Below are 18,030 nucleotides of genomic sequence, written 5' to 3' on the forward strand. Positions count from 1 at the left end.
TCTTAAGGGGAGGTTTGGTGATGAATTACATGTTTAGAAACACTGAAAAATAGTGAGTGAAAATGAGATGCAGAAAACTACTGAGAATGATGAATGGTGTTTGTATGATGACAATAATATCTGACTTTATAAGTTATCTGTTATGGCAAGTATTTTCAAAGCTGCCAATCTATGATGAAGCACTAAGAAGGTGCTTCAGATATCTGGAAAGCACGCTAACCAATAAAGGAATCATCAAAGATGAAATTTTTGAGAGGATAGAGAATTGCTCAAAACTTTATATAGTGTATTGGACACAATTAGGAATTAGAAAATATCTACCAAAGCAAAGATAATGGTGGACATCTACCATCTACTCGAACAAAGAAAGATCTGAGCAGGCTATAAGTGACAGAAATGCGCTTTCTCCGAGGGATCCTTGGTAAGATGATTAGGGACAGGATAAGGAGTGAAACAATATGCAGCACACTTCCGATCAGTCCTCTAGAAGAACCTATGGGGGGGGGGGGGGAATTGGCTTAAATGGTTCGGTAACGTTAAAAGAATGGGGCAAGAAAGACTTCCAAGAATAGTTCTGTAATGGACACAATCTCGAAGAAGATCAGGGGGGGGGGGGGAATTGGCTTAAATGGTTCGGTAACGTTAAAAGAATGGGGCAAGAAAGACTTCCAAGAATAGTTCTGTAATGGACACAATCTCGAAGAAGATCAATTGGATGACCACGAACAAAATGGGAGGGACCACGTGAAGGATGATATGTCAACTGAAGAGGGCTACAATGAGACAATATGCCGAACGATGGAATGTGTGAGAAATGTGAAGACTGGAAGAGGCTATGTCACCAGCCTGCATAAGCAGATCCATTCCAGGAAGGAGAAGGAGAAGGAGGAGAGGAGTCAATCACAGCATACGAAAAGTGACCTCGTCAGCAAATTATAGATAACAATTGTATTCTTGCTTGTCTCAAATAATTTCTCTTTTCTCCGAGTACGGTACGTTGCTATTTATGAGGGTGTAGATAAGCAGGAATCTTTAACTACTGTTTAAATTGTTGGGAGTGAAACAGGCGGCAATATTTATTTTGTTGCTTGTAAAAATTATTTAATGCCCTCACACATGATCGAACAATTTGTGAAAGTTTACTAGGTAGCCTACATAATGTATGTGACCATGAACAGTGCCGTTTGATGTGTTTATCATGCATGGAGCGTGTTTGAGAGAAATTTTAACTAACAGCACATTTGGTAAAATGGAAGATTTTGTTTGTGCTGATGTCTCGCCGCGCATGATTGCAGAAAATGAGTTTTATTACAATTATCTTCGTATATCGCGGGTTTCCACAACAATGGAAACTATGATTAAGGATAACAACAAAACAGCACTGTTAGTTACCAAAATGATGGTGCTGCGCGTCTTTCCCAGGCAAATATTACGCAGAAATAATTTGCACGCAGACCAATAATATATATATTGATATTTTAATGCGCTGCCGTTAAGAGGACTAAGTAGGGCAGCACAAGCTTTTGCTCTCTGAGGAGGTTAACGTAATCAAAAGGTTCTGGGTGGAATATTTCCTTTAGCAAATTTTCATGAGTATATTTCTCTCTCTCAGTTTCCACCATTTTCTTGACCACCATCTTGTTTTCTTTATCTTCTTTGCACACAGTGTCAAAGCCATTGCAAGAAATGCTTCGTCAAATTACTTCGCGAGACGAACGGCGTCTACTTCAGGTGAGTCAATAAACTGACATACGGGTACTTTGTTGGTACATGTATTACGAACTTATTTGACAAATTCACGGACACAAAATAACGAAATGGCAGAAAAGTTCGATCATGTGCCGGGGTTGTTACTGTTGGTTTACTATCACGTGTCGTGTGCTCTGGCTGCCAGAAACAAATCGAGCAGCCGGGATCTTGATTTCAACGCATGTCGCTAAAATGCAGAATTTGGTGGTTTTCGTAATATATGCTTGCACGATACGAAATTAGTCAATTTCGGTGGCACACGGCATTACAGAACTCTCCAAACCGCGGTTGTCGGTACGGTACGGTTTGTTGTGCTACAGCTGCACGAAGTACGATAGCGTACATAAAACAGTTACGAAACAAACTGCGGAGGTTTTCACTTCCTGCTTCATAATGAGCACCGCCACTATTGGTAAAAGTAGGGGAGGTTTTTTCTTCTTTTTTTAAAAAAGCTTACAAGTTTCTAAAATTATTAAAAAAGCCGAACGCAATAACATGTTCAGTAAATTACAACATAGATCCATCGAATCTGATGCTGTTATAAACAGTAACAACAATGGCATGAAAGAAAACTAAATTACTGCTGACAAATAAACGCAAAATGGGAGGGAAGAGAGAGGTAAGTAACGTAGAATCAGTTTACGAAACGATCTTTGGTTTCCAGTACCGTACTTGTAGTTTCTTGACGCAATACATTAATCAAAGCGAAACAGATACAGTGAGCAAGGATATAAACGCTTTCATACTTACCTATCTTCACCTGCATTCCGCACTGCTCACGAAGATGCAGTGCTTTTTGTGTATGTAGATCCTTACAAATGTTAGTCTGCTAATATGTGCAAGACACAGGCAATGAACAGAGCTGCCAACAGCTTCGGAAATAATGCTGTAAACACGAACATTGTTTGATACTGAGGGCCCTTCTGTAATAGGCCCCCGATCCTCACATCGAAATTTTAGACTTTGGTAACAGTATAGTTGTGATTTGCCGAAGCCAGCAAACAATACTATACGAACTAGTTGTTATGATAGCACACCCCTTCCGACCCGAATGGTTGGGAAACACTGGCGTCGTAACTAGTCGGACTACAATGAAAGATATCACACTTTGATGTTGAGATCGAATATGTTTGTGCTGTGGATCAATACAATGTATAGGTGGAATTTCGGTTAGCAAGGAAGATATTGTTTCTTTATTAAATTGGTTAGTTTTTGTAGAACAGAAACGTAACTACATACAACGCTGTACATAGTATTTCTGGTGAAAAATGGCAGCTGTAATGGCTAATGTTGAGAAATCGGAAGAAAAATTGTCTGATAAAGAGTTCGCTCACGAAGTAGACGATGGAGAGGCGGAAGAAGGAACAGCAGATTCCTCGAAAAAGAAGAGAAGAAAAAAGAAGAAGAGAAAAGAAGAGGCTGCAGCAGCTACTACAGACGCCACACAAGGCTATACCCAGAGACAAGATGAGGACAAAATAGAACAACGTTTGAGGGGTATGAGCGTTAGTGGATTTATTGACATACCAGCTGGAGATGTTTCTGGAGCAGCTGCACAGAGAAACAATGTAGTGGCACATACTAGCTGTGAAGATGATGCTAAGGATGGCAACAAGAAGAAAAAGAAGAAGAAAAGAAGTGTTGCAACAAAGGAAAAAGGCAAGGACAATGGCAAGAAGGAAGAGCAAATAAAGCAGACGGACCCACCATCCATACCTATTGTAGATCTTTTCCCAAATGGTTGCTATCCCGTAGGACAATGTATGGATTATCCCGTTATAGGTAACTATCGTACTGCTAGGCAACGTGTCACTTCAGAAGAACAGAAAGCAATTGACCGCATGAACGTTGACATTTATAATGAGTTTAGAATAGCTGCAGAAGCTCATCGACAGACTAGAGAATACATTCGGCGATGGGTGAAACCTGGCATGACTATGATACAGATTTGTGAGGAACTTGAATCAGTAGCTCGCAGATTAATTAAGGAGAACGGTTTGAAGGCAGGTCTGGCCTTCCCTACTGGATGTTCTCGCAATCATTGTGCAGCTCATTATACGCCAAACAGCGGTGATTCTACTGTTTTGTTATATGACGATGTTACAAAGATAGATTTTGGAACTCACATTAATGGTCGAATAATAGACTGTGCGTTCACATTGACTTACAATCCAAAATATGATAAACTTGTTGAAGCAGTACGAGAAGCAACAAATACTGGAATAAGGTGTGCCGGTATTGATGTTCCACTTTGTGATGTTGGTGCTGAGATCCAAGAAGTTATGGAGTCTTATGAGGTAGAAATTGATGGTAAAACATATCCAGTAAAATCGATTTGCAATCTTAACGGCCACTCCATATCACAGTACAGAATTCATGCTGGAAAAACAGTGCCTATAGTAAAAGGTGGTGACGCTACACTAATGGAAGAAAATGAAGTGTATGCAATAGAGACATTTGGCTCTACTGGTCGTGGTCAGGTCCATGCAGATATGGAAGTTTCTCATTACATGAAGAATTTTGATGCATCACCCGGTCACTTACGGTTGCAATCCTCACAGTCATTACTGAATACAATAAACAAGCATTTTAGCACACTAGCATTTTGCCGTCGCTGGTTAGAAAGAGTTGGTTGTACTAAATACCATATGGCTTTGAAGGATCTGAAGGACAAACACATAGTTAATGCATATCCACCACTTTGTGACGTTAAAGGATCATACACTGCACAGTTTGAGCATACAATTCTGTTGCGTCCAACGTGCAAAGAAGTAGTAAGCCGGGGTAGTGATTATTGAATTCTTGCTGCAGTATTTTTCTCTTTTTTTGGAACAGTTTCTTTGCTTTACTTGTTTGATACACAGTGTTGAATATTTTGTTACGAAAAGCAGCTTCCTGAGTAAAAACCGAATACGATTGTCCATACAAAGGTATGTAGAAGACTTTGAAACACACATTACATACTTGCTTTGTGAAATGTCCAGTAATAGGTATTGACCTCCATATTCTGAACGTTGATAAAATGTATCATTTATTGACACATGAAACAAATCAGTGCCAGTGTTTATTGTATAAACGCCCTACTTTCTTGTTCAAATTTTTAATGAATTTGATAGTTAATTTTATTGTGTCTTCCTTAACGTGATGGCTAATTTATTTTTGAATTTATAACGTAACAAAAGTTTAAGATAGAGCGTAACTATCAAGTAAGAATTCAGCCTTTTTTTAAAAAACTAAAACGAGCAAAAGACAAAAAGGATGAAACGCTTTGATTCTGACCCCACACATTAATAATTCCATGTATCAGTTTCTGCGAAAATGTATTTTTTTTTTTTGCTTTATTCATCGAAAATAGTGGATTTACAGATAACGCACATCACCGTTACGGTTTACTAGTTGTACAAGGGCAGTGTTTCTGTAAAAGCAGTATGCCCCATAACATGAAGAAAGTTGAGAAAGTTGGCAAAGTCGGATTGGAGAGGTTTGAATGACGTGGTCAGCAGCACACTTCAAAGTAGATAAAATTTGTGATATGAAACGTATTAATGTTTTGTGTGGATATAAACTTCTGTTACTGAATGTCTCTGAAGGAAAAATAAATTGTTAGCGTCGCTGTCGTCAGTGCGGAAAGACCAAGTTCGACCCCCAGGATCTCCTCGGATTTTTGCTGAGGCAGAGAGGTCTTGTACGGGCTCCACTCAGCCTCGTGATTCTAAATGAAGAGCTGTTTGAATAAAGAAGTCCAGACATCATCCGGGTTCATCTACTGGCAATAACGGCTGGAGGGGTTGGTGACGTGCTCATCACATGTCCCACGATCATAGATCGCTCGTCGCACTGCTTCGCAGGCAGCAGTTGGCCAGTCGGAACAGAATTAAGGTTCGATGATTACGTTTACGTTTCTGGTAACAATAGGATGTCAGTAAGCATTCTGCACTGCTATTGGCTAACGCTGTGAGGTCACTCAGGAACAGACTTTGTCTCAGATTTGAGCCATGCATTTAGCAAGGCATTTATTGAATGTTTTAGTTGCTACTGCAGTAATAAAGTATAAATTGTTATTTTCCTACTGCTAGTTCATTACTGCTACATTCTGTAACCAGCCCGGTTTTTAAACTGAACTGGGGACATTAAAAAACACGTACAGAGCTCAGAAAGCGCAAAACAGTCTGTTTTTGCAGTTTTCTGTCAAAGTGAGTGTTGGAAGTGAGCATGCGATTTTCTAAATTTGCTCTTAGAAATGTTAATTTAAAACCATTAAATAAAGCACCACTTTCATTTCGTATGCATCATACGTTTTAAAAACAACTGATAGGTGTACACTTTTCACTCGAGTAATCATATAAGTGCCTGTATTGTATCAGCTCATCCAGCACCCTCATCGCATCGTCGCATATACCCCTGTACTAGTTTCCTTGACTAAAGTGGGAGGAGAATGTTGATCTAAGTTGTCGAAATTCACCCATGTAAAATGACATTAGCTCGAGAACTTTACAGCGCTGCAAAAAGCTATGTTCAGGAAACATGCGATTAAAGTCGTAGCCAACATGGCGGCTATGAAGTAGTATCAGAGGTGATTGTTTCAAGCGGGCTAGGCTACAAATCAGTATGTCTGCACAATCCCGTTTTCTGCTTTCGTTTTCGTTGGCTTCGCCAACTAACCAGCAAACTTCGAAAAAGACATGAAAATACGCACCAAAAAGATGACGTCACAGCAGTGATTAACATTACGTCATTGGTCAAAGCCGACGACTAGTGTCGAATATTCCTCCTGACCTCACCAAAACTGGCGTGTAGTGTGCAAAATAGCCAAACCCCTGACATCATCAATATTGGAATCTTGTTTGATAGTTGGTGTTCCAGTGCTGTCAAACAAACAGCGGCAGATGAGCTCCACTTGTCAGTAATCTATGTTCCTACGCAACGTAATTCTACAGTAAAGCGATGACAAGAGACACTTTCTTGTTTTGTGATGGTTAGCTGCCTTTGCATTGTCTTTTGACGACAACCAATGGAAACGGGGGCTTCACACGTCACTCATCACTCACTACTAATTCACAGGAACACGAACTTCTTTAAAAGCATTCTAGCGTAAATTTTAATTACAGTATTCTGGATGAACAGTGGGGATACGCCGGGCACATGTGGAACACAGATTCTTAATGATACCAATTTCCGTGGAGAAACTGTCGTGTTTATGGATCTATGCTAAAATTAATTCGAATTTGTTGAATGTTTGAAGCCACGTAGAGTTAGTGATTTGGCACTCATGTGGATGACTTCACATTTTTCATTATTTAGAGTCAATTGCCACCTTTCGCACCATACAGATACCTCGTCTAAATCATTATGCAATTCGTTTTGATCGTCTGATGAAATGACAGCATCATCTGCAAACAATCTCAGAGGGGTTCTGAGATTGTCTCCTAAATCGTTTAAGTAGATCAGGAACAGCAGAAGGCCTGTAACACTTCCTTGGGAAACGCCAGGTATCACTTCTGTTTTACTCCATGACTTTCAGTCACTTACTACGAACCGTGACCTTTCTGACAGGAAATCACGGATCTAGTCGTACAAAGAGACGATAGACCATGTCACGCAATTTAATTAGAAGTGGCCTATGAGGTACCGTGTCAAAAGCCTTGCGGAAATCCAAAAATACGGAATCAGTTTGAGATTCCCTGTCAATAGCATTCATTACTTCGTGAGAAATAAAGAGCTACTTGTGTTTCACAAGAACGATATTTTCTGAATTCGTGTTGACTATTTGTCAATAAATCATTTTCTTCGAAATAACTCACAATGTTCGAATTTTTTTTTTCAGTCTTCAGTCTTCTGACTGGTTTGATGCGGACCGCTACGAATTCCACTCCTGTGCCAACCTCTTCATCTCGGAGCAGCACTTGCAACCTACGTCTTCAGTTATTTGCTGGATGTATTCCAACCTCTGTCTTCCTCTACAATTTTAACCTCAACAGCTCCCTAAGTACCGTGGAAGTATTCCATGATGTCTTAACTGATGTCTTACCATCCTGTCCCTACTTCTTGTCAGTGTTTTCCATCTATTCCTTCCCTCACCGATTGAGCGGAGAACCTCCTCATTCCTTACTTCGTCAGTTCACCTAATTTTCAATATTCTTCTGTAGCACCACATCTTAAATGCTTCGAGTCTCTTTTTCGGTTTTCCCTCAGTCCATGTCTCACTGCCATACAGTGCTGTGCTCCAAACGAACATTCTCAGAAATTTCTTCCTCAAATTAAGGTCTCAGAAATTTCTTCCTCAAGTTAAGGTCTACGTTTGATGTCAGTAGAGTTCTCTTGGCCAGAAATGCTCTTTCTATCAGCGCTAGTCCTCCTTGCTCCGTCCGCCATGGGTTTTTTTGCTACCTAGGTAGCAGAATTCCTTAACTTCATCTACTTCTTGATCTCTAATCCTCATGTTTAGTTTCTCATTGTTCAAATTTCTGCTACTTCTTATCACTTTCGTCTTTCTTCGCTTTACTCTCAATCCATATTTTGTACTCATTAGACTATCCATTCCTTTCAGCAGATACTGTAATTCTTCTTCACTTAATGTCATCAGCGAATCTTCTTATTGATATCCTTCTACCTTTAATTTTAGTGTCACTCTTGAATCTTTATTTCCGTCATTGCTTCTTCGATGCATACATTGAACAGTAGGGGCAAAAGACTGCATCCCTCTCTTACACTCTTTTTAATCTGAGCGTTTCGTACTTGGTGCTCCACTCCAATTATTTCCTCTTGGTTCTTGTACACATTGTATATTACCCGACTTTCCCAATATCTTACTCCGCAGTATATGTTCCAAAATCCTACAGCAAACAATTTCCTTTTTTGGATACTGGTGTGGCTTGTGCAACTTTCCGGTCCTTAAGCATGGAGCTGTCAACGAGCAATCGGTTGTATCAAATGGTTCAAATGGCTCTGAGCACTATGGGACTTAACTGCTGAGGTCATCAGTCCCCTAGAACTTAGAACTAGTTAAACCTAACTAACCTAAGGACATCACACACATCCATGCCCGAAGCAGGATTCGAACCTGCGACCGTAGCGGTCGCGCGGTTCCAGACTGTAGCGCCTAGAACCGCTCGTCCACCCCGGCCGGCTCGGTTGTATCTGATTGCTAAATATGGAGCTACTGTTTTTGCCTACTCTGAGAGGAACCTAACTGGCATACTGTTGTGTCTAGACCATACAGCCTAGACACAATGCTGTAGCCGATAGGGCACGCAATGCTAACGCAGACGGGCGTGAAGTCTGGAACATGAGACTTATAAATGAATAAGAAGAAAAGTACGTAGATGCTTGTTACTTAACTTTTAATTAGTCCTTGGAATACATCTCTCTTGAATATTAGTAAGCTATAGGCACTGATACAAATGGCGCCTTGCTAGGTGGTCGCCAGTTAACTTAGCAGAGGGCTATTCTACTGTCTATCTCTCGGCAAATGAGAGCAAGGCTTAGCACGTCCAATCGCTAGCTATGTTGTCCGTACAACTGGGGGCGAGGTCTCCTCAGTCTCTCGAGACCTGCCTTGTGGTGGCGCTAGGTTTGCGATCCCACAGTGGCGACACGCGGGTCCGACATGTACTACAGGACCGCGGCCGATTTAAGTTACCACCTAGTAAGTGTGGTGTCTAGCGGTGACACCACACATACAATCAGGTCTGAATGTCCTGCCTGCATTAACTGATTTAAGCGACTTAGCTGCACCTAGGACATCTAAGCTACACGTTGGCTTTTGTTCTTGGTTCGAATTCTGGATTATTTAATCTTCTTCGGTGAAGCAATTTTTTCCAGCCGCATTCTAAAATAACTGTAGAACCTATATGGATTATTACTAAGGTCGTTCTTCTCTTACTTTATATATCACATTTACCATCCTTTTGTAGTGGACTGTTAAGGCAGCCAGTCCACAGTGAAGTAGCCGAAAGGGCACGCGTCAACTCACGCCGTCTGGCGTTAAGTCTGGAACAGGATTCGTAATGAATGTGATAAAGAAAAGAACGTAGCTACTAGAACACTTAACTTTTATATTGTCCTTTGGTATACAGCATTCTGGATGATACAAGGGAGTCTCTATCTTGAGGTACATGCAACGTTACAAATGGTTAATGGCGCCTTGCTAGGTCGTAGCCATTAACTTAGCTGAAGGCTATTCTAACTGTCTCTCGGCAAATGAGAGAAAGGCTTCGTCAGTGTAGTCGCTAGCAACGTCGTCGTACAACTGGGGCGAGTGCTAGTACTTCTCTCGAGACCTGCCTTGTGGTGGCGCTCGGTCTGCGATCCTGACAGTGGCGACACGCGGGTCCGACATGTACTAATGGACCGCGGCCGATTTAAGCTACCACCTAGCAAGTGTGGTGTCTGGCGGTGACACCACACTTTTCCTCAGCCTTCACCTCAGCAAAAGAGAATTGTTATTAAGATAGAAGTACACAACGTTAGTTGCTAATATGCGATTTTCTGACAAATACGCGTGCAGTGTACGAGCATATGTCGTACCAACCAGGTCATACGTGTACAAGCAGCCTTATCAATTTCCCGTCTATCAGTCTAATGCACCGTGCGGCTATTTAAGTAGATTCTGTTACTGGACGTTTATTACGTTAGTTGTATTAGTTACTAAATGTTGTTTTCCGTATAGTGTTAGTACGTTTAGTGAAAAATACACTCCCACGGCGACTTAAACTCGCACATTGCACACGTATTAGTTAGCAAGCGCCTTTGTCAGCGTTTTATAAAACTGGTAGCTTTCAAAATCATGTCTTTTTCCGCGTTTCTTCGCTAGCCAGAAGTCCAGTTCCACAATAACACAGAAATCGCTGTCCAATAACACATTTACCCATGTCGTCAGTGGGATATATAATTATTATTTTTTTCATCTTTGGGGTTGGTACTTGAATCGCAATATGCTCAGCATCGTGTATCTCTTTCCGTAATTTGCACACCATCGACTTAGCCAACTGTAACACTTTGTTTGCACGCTCCATTACTTCTTCCGTCAGCACTGTTTCTATATTTCCCCATCTCATCACGAATAAATTTAACGATGTTAACAGCAGTCTCTCCTGGCTGCCCACGAAGGCAAGTTCCGTGCTTTTACTATGAGGTGACAACACACATTACTTTGAGCTGGAACGAGGCTGTGCCTAGTCAGGTAGATGGTTACGCTAGACGAAAATTTTGTATGAAGTTTGCCCGCATCTCGTGGTCGTGCGGTAGCGTTCTCGCTTCCCACGCCCGGGTTCCCGGGTTCGATTCCCGGCGGGGTCAGGGATTTTCTCTGCCTCGTGATGGCTGGGTGTTGTGTGCTGTCCTTAGGTTAGTTAGGTTTAAGTAGTTCTAAGTTCTAGGGGACTTATGACCACAGCAGTTGAGTCCCATAGTGCTCAGAGCCATTTTTTGTATGAAGTTTACTGGGCGAATATTTACTATTAAATCAGTTACGCTAAAAGTATCATAAAATAATTAATTTGTTAAGACAATAGGGTGTACTACAGAAAGAGCGCCGGAGTAAGATAGCCGCTAACTTGCAACGTTGTACATAAAGAAATCTAAATGCCACATGTTGTAATGTACAGTGAACATGAATGAACTTTTATTTTATGACTTTAGTAATTCAGTAAGTGTAAATCAAGACAGTGGTGAAAAGAAAAACAGAAATTACATTTTAAACACTATTTTTTTCACAAATCACATTCCCTGCCTACAAGGTCGTTGTGAAGTTGAGGCAGACGAAGAAATAATTGGCACACTCTCGTAAACTCCTGGTATAGTGCAACTTATTGTCGCGGCTTCAAAATTCATGCGATCAACTCGTCACGAATGTTGAATACGAAGCGATCGTCGCTGACTGGCTGTCGGTTTATCGGCGTAGCTCCATAACGGTGCAGTCTGAACTGTGATTACTTGGAACATTTCTTCCTCGATTCGACTTTCCCTAACTTGCTCTGAGCTTATTACCAGGTTATTTTTCTCCACTCTGAATGCCGTTCCTTACATTAATTATGAAGAGTTAGAGCTGAGAGAGCAGGGGGCTTTAGTTACGAATAACTCTTACTGATACTGCAGACTGATGTGAAATTTGAGGCTAGATTGTTAGGTCACATTATATTTCTTCTAAAAGATCAACGTTTCGACTCCTCTGCTGGAATTTTTCCAGGATCTTGTGGTGTCCACTATTTATTGAGTGTTCAATCAACAGTAGATACCATAAGATCCTGAAGAGGATTTCAGCACAGGGGACGAAACGTCGATCGTCTAGAAGAAATATGGCGCCGCCTAACAATCCGGAAGATTTAAATTCGGTGGCAACGGCCTCGAAAGTCTGCAGAAATGTGTAATTTGTTTACTTACAAGTACAGGGTGGGCATAAACTCTCCCCTCCTTCTTGTCCTTCTCCTCCTCCTCCTCCTCCTCCTCCTCCTTCTTCTTCTTCTTCCTCCATATCAAGGAGTGGGTATTGGCCCGGTCCGAAACCAAACGAATTTAACAGAACTGTTGTCTCCATCTCAGCATTGACCATTCTATATCCTCTTTTCCAATTTGACTGAAATGTAATGCTTGCCATGGCAGATGCTCAGGTGCTTTCCTTTTGATGTGCTAGTGTCTAACCTCTTCCGTCATTTTAGTTTTCGCGTCTAGTTGTCTTGTACCTTCACTCCACACTTTGTCTCTTAGTGTTAGTTTAAAAAGTGACCTCAGAAACCTCGTCTCAGTTGCATCAATTCTTCGTTCATCTTCTTGTCTTAGGTGCTGTTTTCACTACCATGCACAAGAGCAGGCTTAGCTAGCACGTTGTGCAGTCTTAGTGTTATCCTCATAGTTTTACCAAGATACCTGCTTGTACAACCACTTACAGCATTATATTTCTGTGTATTTTGAACCACATCTGAATTGGTATTGTGTATTTCTATCTCTATCCCGAGATATTTAAATGAATTTACCTGTTCTGTTGTTGTTCCCCTTTTGTTTTATTTGCGGATACAACCATTTCATGATTTTGTGCAACATTATTCAATTTAAACACAATCTTAGAGCGCTTTCACTGTCTGCTAACAGAACTTGGTCGTCTTCAACTAAAATAGTGTTTGTAAATTTGTAAAATTGTAAAGGAGTTTTGCTATTTGGGGAGTAAAATAACTGATGATGGTCGAAGTAGAGAGGATATAAAAAGTTGACTGGCAATGGCAAGGAAAGCGTTTCTGAAGAAGAGAAATTTGTTAACATCGAGTGTAGATTTTTTAAGTGTCAGGAAGTCGTTTCTGAAAGTATTTGTATGGAGTGTAGCCATGTATGGAAGTGAAACATGGACGATAAATAGTTTAGACAAGAAGAGAATAGAAGCTTTCGAAATGTGGTGCTACAGAAGAATGCTGAAGATTACATGGGTAGATCACATAACTAATGAGGAGGTACTGAATAGAATTGGGGAGAAGAGGAGTTTGTGGCACAAATTGACTAGAAGAAGGGATCGGTTGGTAGGACATGTCCTGTGGCATCAGGACTGAAGACCACAACAACAACACGAAATTTGTTTCTTCCTGGAGCCATCATTAATGTCGTTCTCAGATTACAGAAATTTATTTCTGACGAACTATGCTAGAGACAGCTATGCGGTTTATTGCAAATGATAGCTTCCCTCAAAGCTTTTAACGGATAAACTCCCACATTCCTGTTTTTTTTTTTTTTTTTTTTTTTTTTTTGCAAATTGTAGTTTTTATAGATACTTTTCTACACGTCCTCTGACAACATCTGATTTCTTTTCTCTCTCTCTTATTACAGGTAGCGTAATATAAGAGTGCTGCTGTGACAATGGCGTCTTGGAGGAGGAAACGAATGTGTTTTACGATTTCTTGAAACACGGGCGCCTATTACAGTTCAACTACAGTTCCCAACTGACTGTGGCCGAGATCCGCCAGATGTGAAGAGCATCAAAGGATGGTATGAAAAGTATAAAGAGACGGGCAGTGTTCGTAACAAGGCAAGAAGCGTTAGACGTGACGTGAAAACCCTGTTGATATCGTGCATACAGCACTCCAACGCCGTCTGCAGAAATCAACGCGTCGTGTTACCGGGGAAACAGCCGTACTTCAGCGCATTGTGGTGATCTTACACAAACGGCTGCATTTCCATGAATACAAAATGCAACTTCTGTTAGTTTTGCAGCTGGATGATAGGCCCATAAGTGCTGAGTTTGCTAACACGCTCGAACAAATCAAGGCAAACAATTACTATCTTAATAAAGATTGTTTTCTCAATGAAGCGACTTTTTACATCTCCACGAATTTAAACAGAATCTGAGGGTCGGAGAACGTATCGTGCTACAGCAGATAAGGGAAAGCCCGAAATAGAATGTGTGGTGTAGCTTAAGACACAATTATTGACCATCCTTTTTCACTGTGCCTATTATTATGGCAACAGTTTACCTGGACACGTTTGAATTTTACGTTGCACCCCAGCTACAGGCATTTCAATCTTGGTGTGTTCCAACAACAAAGTGTACCGCTACAGTGGGGGGTTATTTGTTCGCCAGTTCTCGGATGAAACCTTTCCAGACTGATGGATCGGTAGGTCTACATCTACATCTACATATATACTCCGCAAGCCACCCAACGGTGTGTGGCGGAGGGCACTTTACGTGCCACTGTCATTACCTCCCTTTTCTGCTCCAGTCGCGTATGGTTCGCGGGAAGAACGACTGTCTGAAAGCCTCCGTGCGCGCTCGAATCTCTCTAATTTTACAGTCGTGATCTCCTCGGGAGGTATAAGTAGGGGGAAGCAATATATTCGATACCTCATCCAGAAACGCACCCTCTCGAAACCTGGCGAGCAAGCTACACCGCGATGCAGAGCGCCTCTCTTGCAGAGTCTGCCACTTGAGTTTGCTAAACATCTCCGTAACGCTATCACGGTTACCAAATAACCCTGTGACGAAACGCGCCGCTCTTCTTTGGATCTTCTCTATCTCCTCCGTCAACCCGATCTGGTACGGATCCCACACTGTTGAGCAATACTCAAGTATAGGTCGAACGAGTGTTTTGTAAGCCACCTCCTTTGTTGATGGACTACATGTTCTAAGGACTCTCCCAATGAATCTCAACCTGGTACCCGCCTTACCAACAATTAATTTTATATGATCATTCCACTTCAAATCGTTCCGCACGCATATTCCCAGATATTTTACAGAAGTAACTGCTACCAGTGTTTGTTCCGCTATCATATAATCATACAATAAAGGATCCTTCTTTCTATGTATTCGCAATACATTACATTTGTCTATGTTAAGGGTCAGTTGCCACTCCCTGCACCAAGTGCCTATCCGCTGCAGATCTTCCAGCATTTCGCTACAATTTTCTAATGCTGCAACTTCTCTGTATACTACAGCATCATCCTCAAAAAGCCGCATGGAACTTCCGACACTATCTACTAGGTCATTTTTATATATTGTGAAAAGCAGTGGTCCCATAACACTCCCCTGTGGCACGCCAGAGGTTACTTTAACGTCTGTAGACGTCTCTCCATTGATAACAACATGCCCGTCCCTCACAGTTTTACTCGGCACGTACCTGTCTAAAACGCATTTTACAATTGCCTTAAACTTTTTCCATAAACACTCAACATTGTCAGTGTCGGAACAGAAATTTTCGTTTTGATCTGTTAGGTAGTCTGAAATCTGCCTTCTATTACTCTTGCTAAACAGATAAACCTTCCTCCCTTTTTTTATATTCCTATTAACTTCCATATTCAGGGATGCTGCAACGGCCTTATGATCACTGATTCCCTGTTCTGCACTTACAGAGTCGAAAAGTTCGGGTCTGTATGTTATCAGTAGGTCCAAGATGTTATCTCCACGAGTCGGTTCTCTGTTTAATTGCTCGAGGTAATTTTCGGATAGTGCACTAAGTATAATGTCACTCGATGCTCTGTCCCTACCACCCGTCCTAAACATCTGAGTGCCCCAGTCTATATCTGATAAATTGAAATCTGCACCTAAGACTATAATACACTCCTGGAAATGGAAAAAAGAACACATTGACACCGGTGTGTCAGACCCACCATACTTGCTCCGGACACTGCGAGAGGGCTGTACAAGCAATGATCACACGCACGGCACAGCGGACACACCAGGAACCGCGATGTTGGCCGTCGAATGGCGCTAGCTGCGCAGCATTTGTGCACCGCCGCCGTCAGTGTCAGCCAGGTTACCGTGGCATACGGAGCTCCATCGCAGTCTTTAACACTGGTAGCATGCCGCGACAGCGTGGACGTGAACCGTATGTGCAGTTGACGGACTTTGAGCGAGGGCGTATAGTGGGCATGCGGGAGGCCGGGTGGACGTACCGCCGAATTGCTCAACACGTGGGGCGTGAGGTCTCCGCAGTACATCGATGTTGTCGCCAGTGGTCGGCGGAAGGTGCACGTGCCCGTCGACCTGGTACCGGACCGCAGCGACGCACGGATGCACGCCAAGACCGTAGGATCCTACGCAGTGCCGTAGGGGACCGCACCGCCACTTCCCAGCAAATTAGGGACACTGTTGCTCCTGGGGTATCGGCGAGGACCATTCGCAACCGTCTCCATGAAGCTGGGCTACGGTCCCGCACACCGTTAGGCCGTCTTCCGCTCACGCCCCGGCATCGTGCAGCCCGCCTCCAGTGGTGTCGCGACAGGCGTGAATGGAGGGACGAATGGAGACGTGTCGTCTTCAGCGATGAGAGTCGCTTCTGCCTTGGTGCCAATGATGGTCGTATGCTTCTTTGGCGCCGTGCAGGTGAGCGCCACAATCAGGACTGCATACGACCGAGGCACACACGGCCAACACCCGGCATCATGGTGTGGGGAGCGATCTCCTACACTGGCCGTACACCACTGGTGATCGTCGAGGGGACACTGAATAGTGCACGGTACATCCAAACCGTCATCGAACCCATCGTTCTACCATTCCTAGACCGGCAAGGGAACTTGCTGTTCCAACAGGACAATGCACGTCCGCATGTATCCCGTGCCACCCAACGTGCTCTAGAAGGTGTAAGTCAACTACCCTGGCCAGCAAGATCTCCGGATCTGTCCCCCATTGAGCATGTTTGGGACTGGATGAAGCGTCGTCTCACGCGGTCTGCACGTCCAGCACGAACGCTGGTCGAACTGAGGCGCCAGGTGGAAATGGCATGGCAAGCCGTTCCACAGGACTACATCCAGCATCTCTACGATCGTCTCCATGGGAGAATAGCAGCCTGCATTGCTGCGAAAGGTGGATATACACTGTACTAGTGCCGACATTGTGCATGCTCTGTTGCCTGTGTCTATGTGCCTGTGGTTCTGTCAGTGTGATCGTGTGATGTATCTGACCCCAGGAATGTGTCAATAAAGTTTCCCCTTCCTGGGACAATGAATTCACGGTGTTCTTATTTCAATTTCCAGGAGTGTATGCTGAGGAAATTTAAGTGCAATGTATTCGAAATTTTCTCTCAGTTGTTCTGCAACTAATGCTGCTGAGTCGGGAGGTCGGTAAAAGGAGCCAATTATTAACCTAGCTCGGTTGTTGTGTGTAAACTCCACCCATAATATTTCACAGGAACTATCCACTTCTACCTTCACTACAGGATAAACTACTACTAACAGCGACGAACACTCCACCACCGGTTGCATGCAATCTATCCTTTCTAAACACCGTCTGTGCCTTTGTAAAAATTTCGGCTGAATTTATCTCTGGCTTCAGCCAGCTTTCTGTACCTATAACGATTTCAGCTTCGGTGCTTTCTATCAACGCTTGAAGTTCCGGTACTTTACCAATGCAGCTTCGACAGTTTACAATTACAATACCGATTGCTGCTTGGTCCCCGCATTCCTGACTTTGTCCCGCACCCTTTGAGGCTGTTGCCCTTTCTGTACTTGCCCGAGGCCATCTAACCTAAAAAACCGTCCAGTCCACGCCACACAACCCCTGCTACCCGTGTAGCCGCTTGCTGCGTCTAGTGGACTCTTGACCTATCCAGCGGAACCCGAAACCCCACCACCCTATGGCGCAAGTCGAGGAATCTGCAGCCCACATGGTCGCAGAACCGTCTCTGCCTCTGATTCAGACCCTCCACTCGGCTCTGTACCAAAGGTCCGCAGTCAGTCCTGTCGACGATGCTGCAGATGGTGAGCTCTGCTTTCATCCTGCTAGCAAGACTGGCAGTCTTCACCAAATGAGATAGCCGCCGGAAGACAGAGAGGATTTCCTAAGATCCATAGCGACATACATCACTGGTG

General features: G+C 42.9%; 2 protein-coding genes across 2 annotated transcripts in view; one reads left to right on the forward strand and one right to left on the reverse strand.

The window, feature by feature from the left end:
- LOC126198198 (nitric oxide synthase, salivary gland) overlaps positions 1-18,030 on the reverse strand; it is a 730,749-nt gene that overhangs the window by 50,133 nt on the left and 662,586 nt on the right. The window lies entirely within an intron of this gene.
- Positions 3,018-4,547, forward strand: LOC126198214 (methionine aminopeptidase 2-like). Its single transcript, XM_049934703.1, has 2 exons — positions 3,018-3,246; positions 3,322-4,547. Exons 1-2 carry the CDS (start codon positions 3,018-3,020, stop codon positions 4,545-4,547), a joined length of 1,455 nt encoding a protein of 484 aa, XP_049790660.1.

Source organism: Schistocerca nitens, chromosome 1, assembly GCF_023898315.1.
Source record: "Schistocerca nitens isolate TAMUIC-IGC-003100 chromosome 1, iqSchNite1.1, whole genome shotgun sequence".
NCBI classification, from domain to species: Eukaryota; Metazoa; Arthropoda; class Insecta; order Orthoptera; family Acrididae; genus Schistocerca; species Schistocerca nitens.

Bases quoted from the DNA above. Each gene is read 5' to 3' on its own strand.
- LOC126198214 (XM_049934703.1), top strand. From the start codon at position 3,018: ATGGCAGCTGTAATGGCTAATGTTGAGAAATCGGAAGAAAAATTGTCT. The intron at 3,247-3,321 runs GTATGAGCGTTA...GAAACAATGTAG, and splicing joins AATAGAACAACGTTTGAGGG to TGGCACATACTAGCTGTGAA.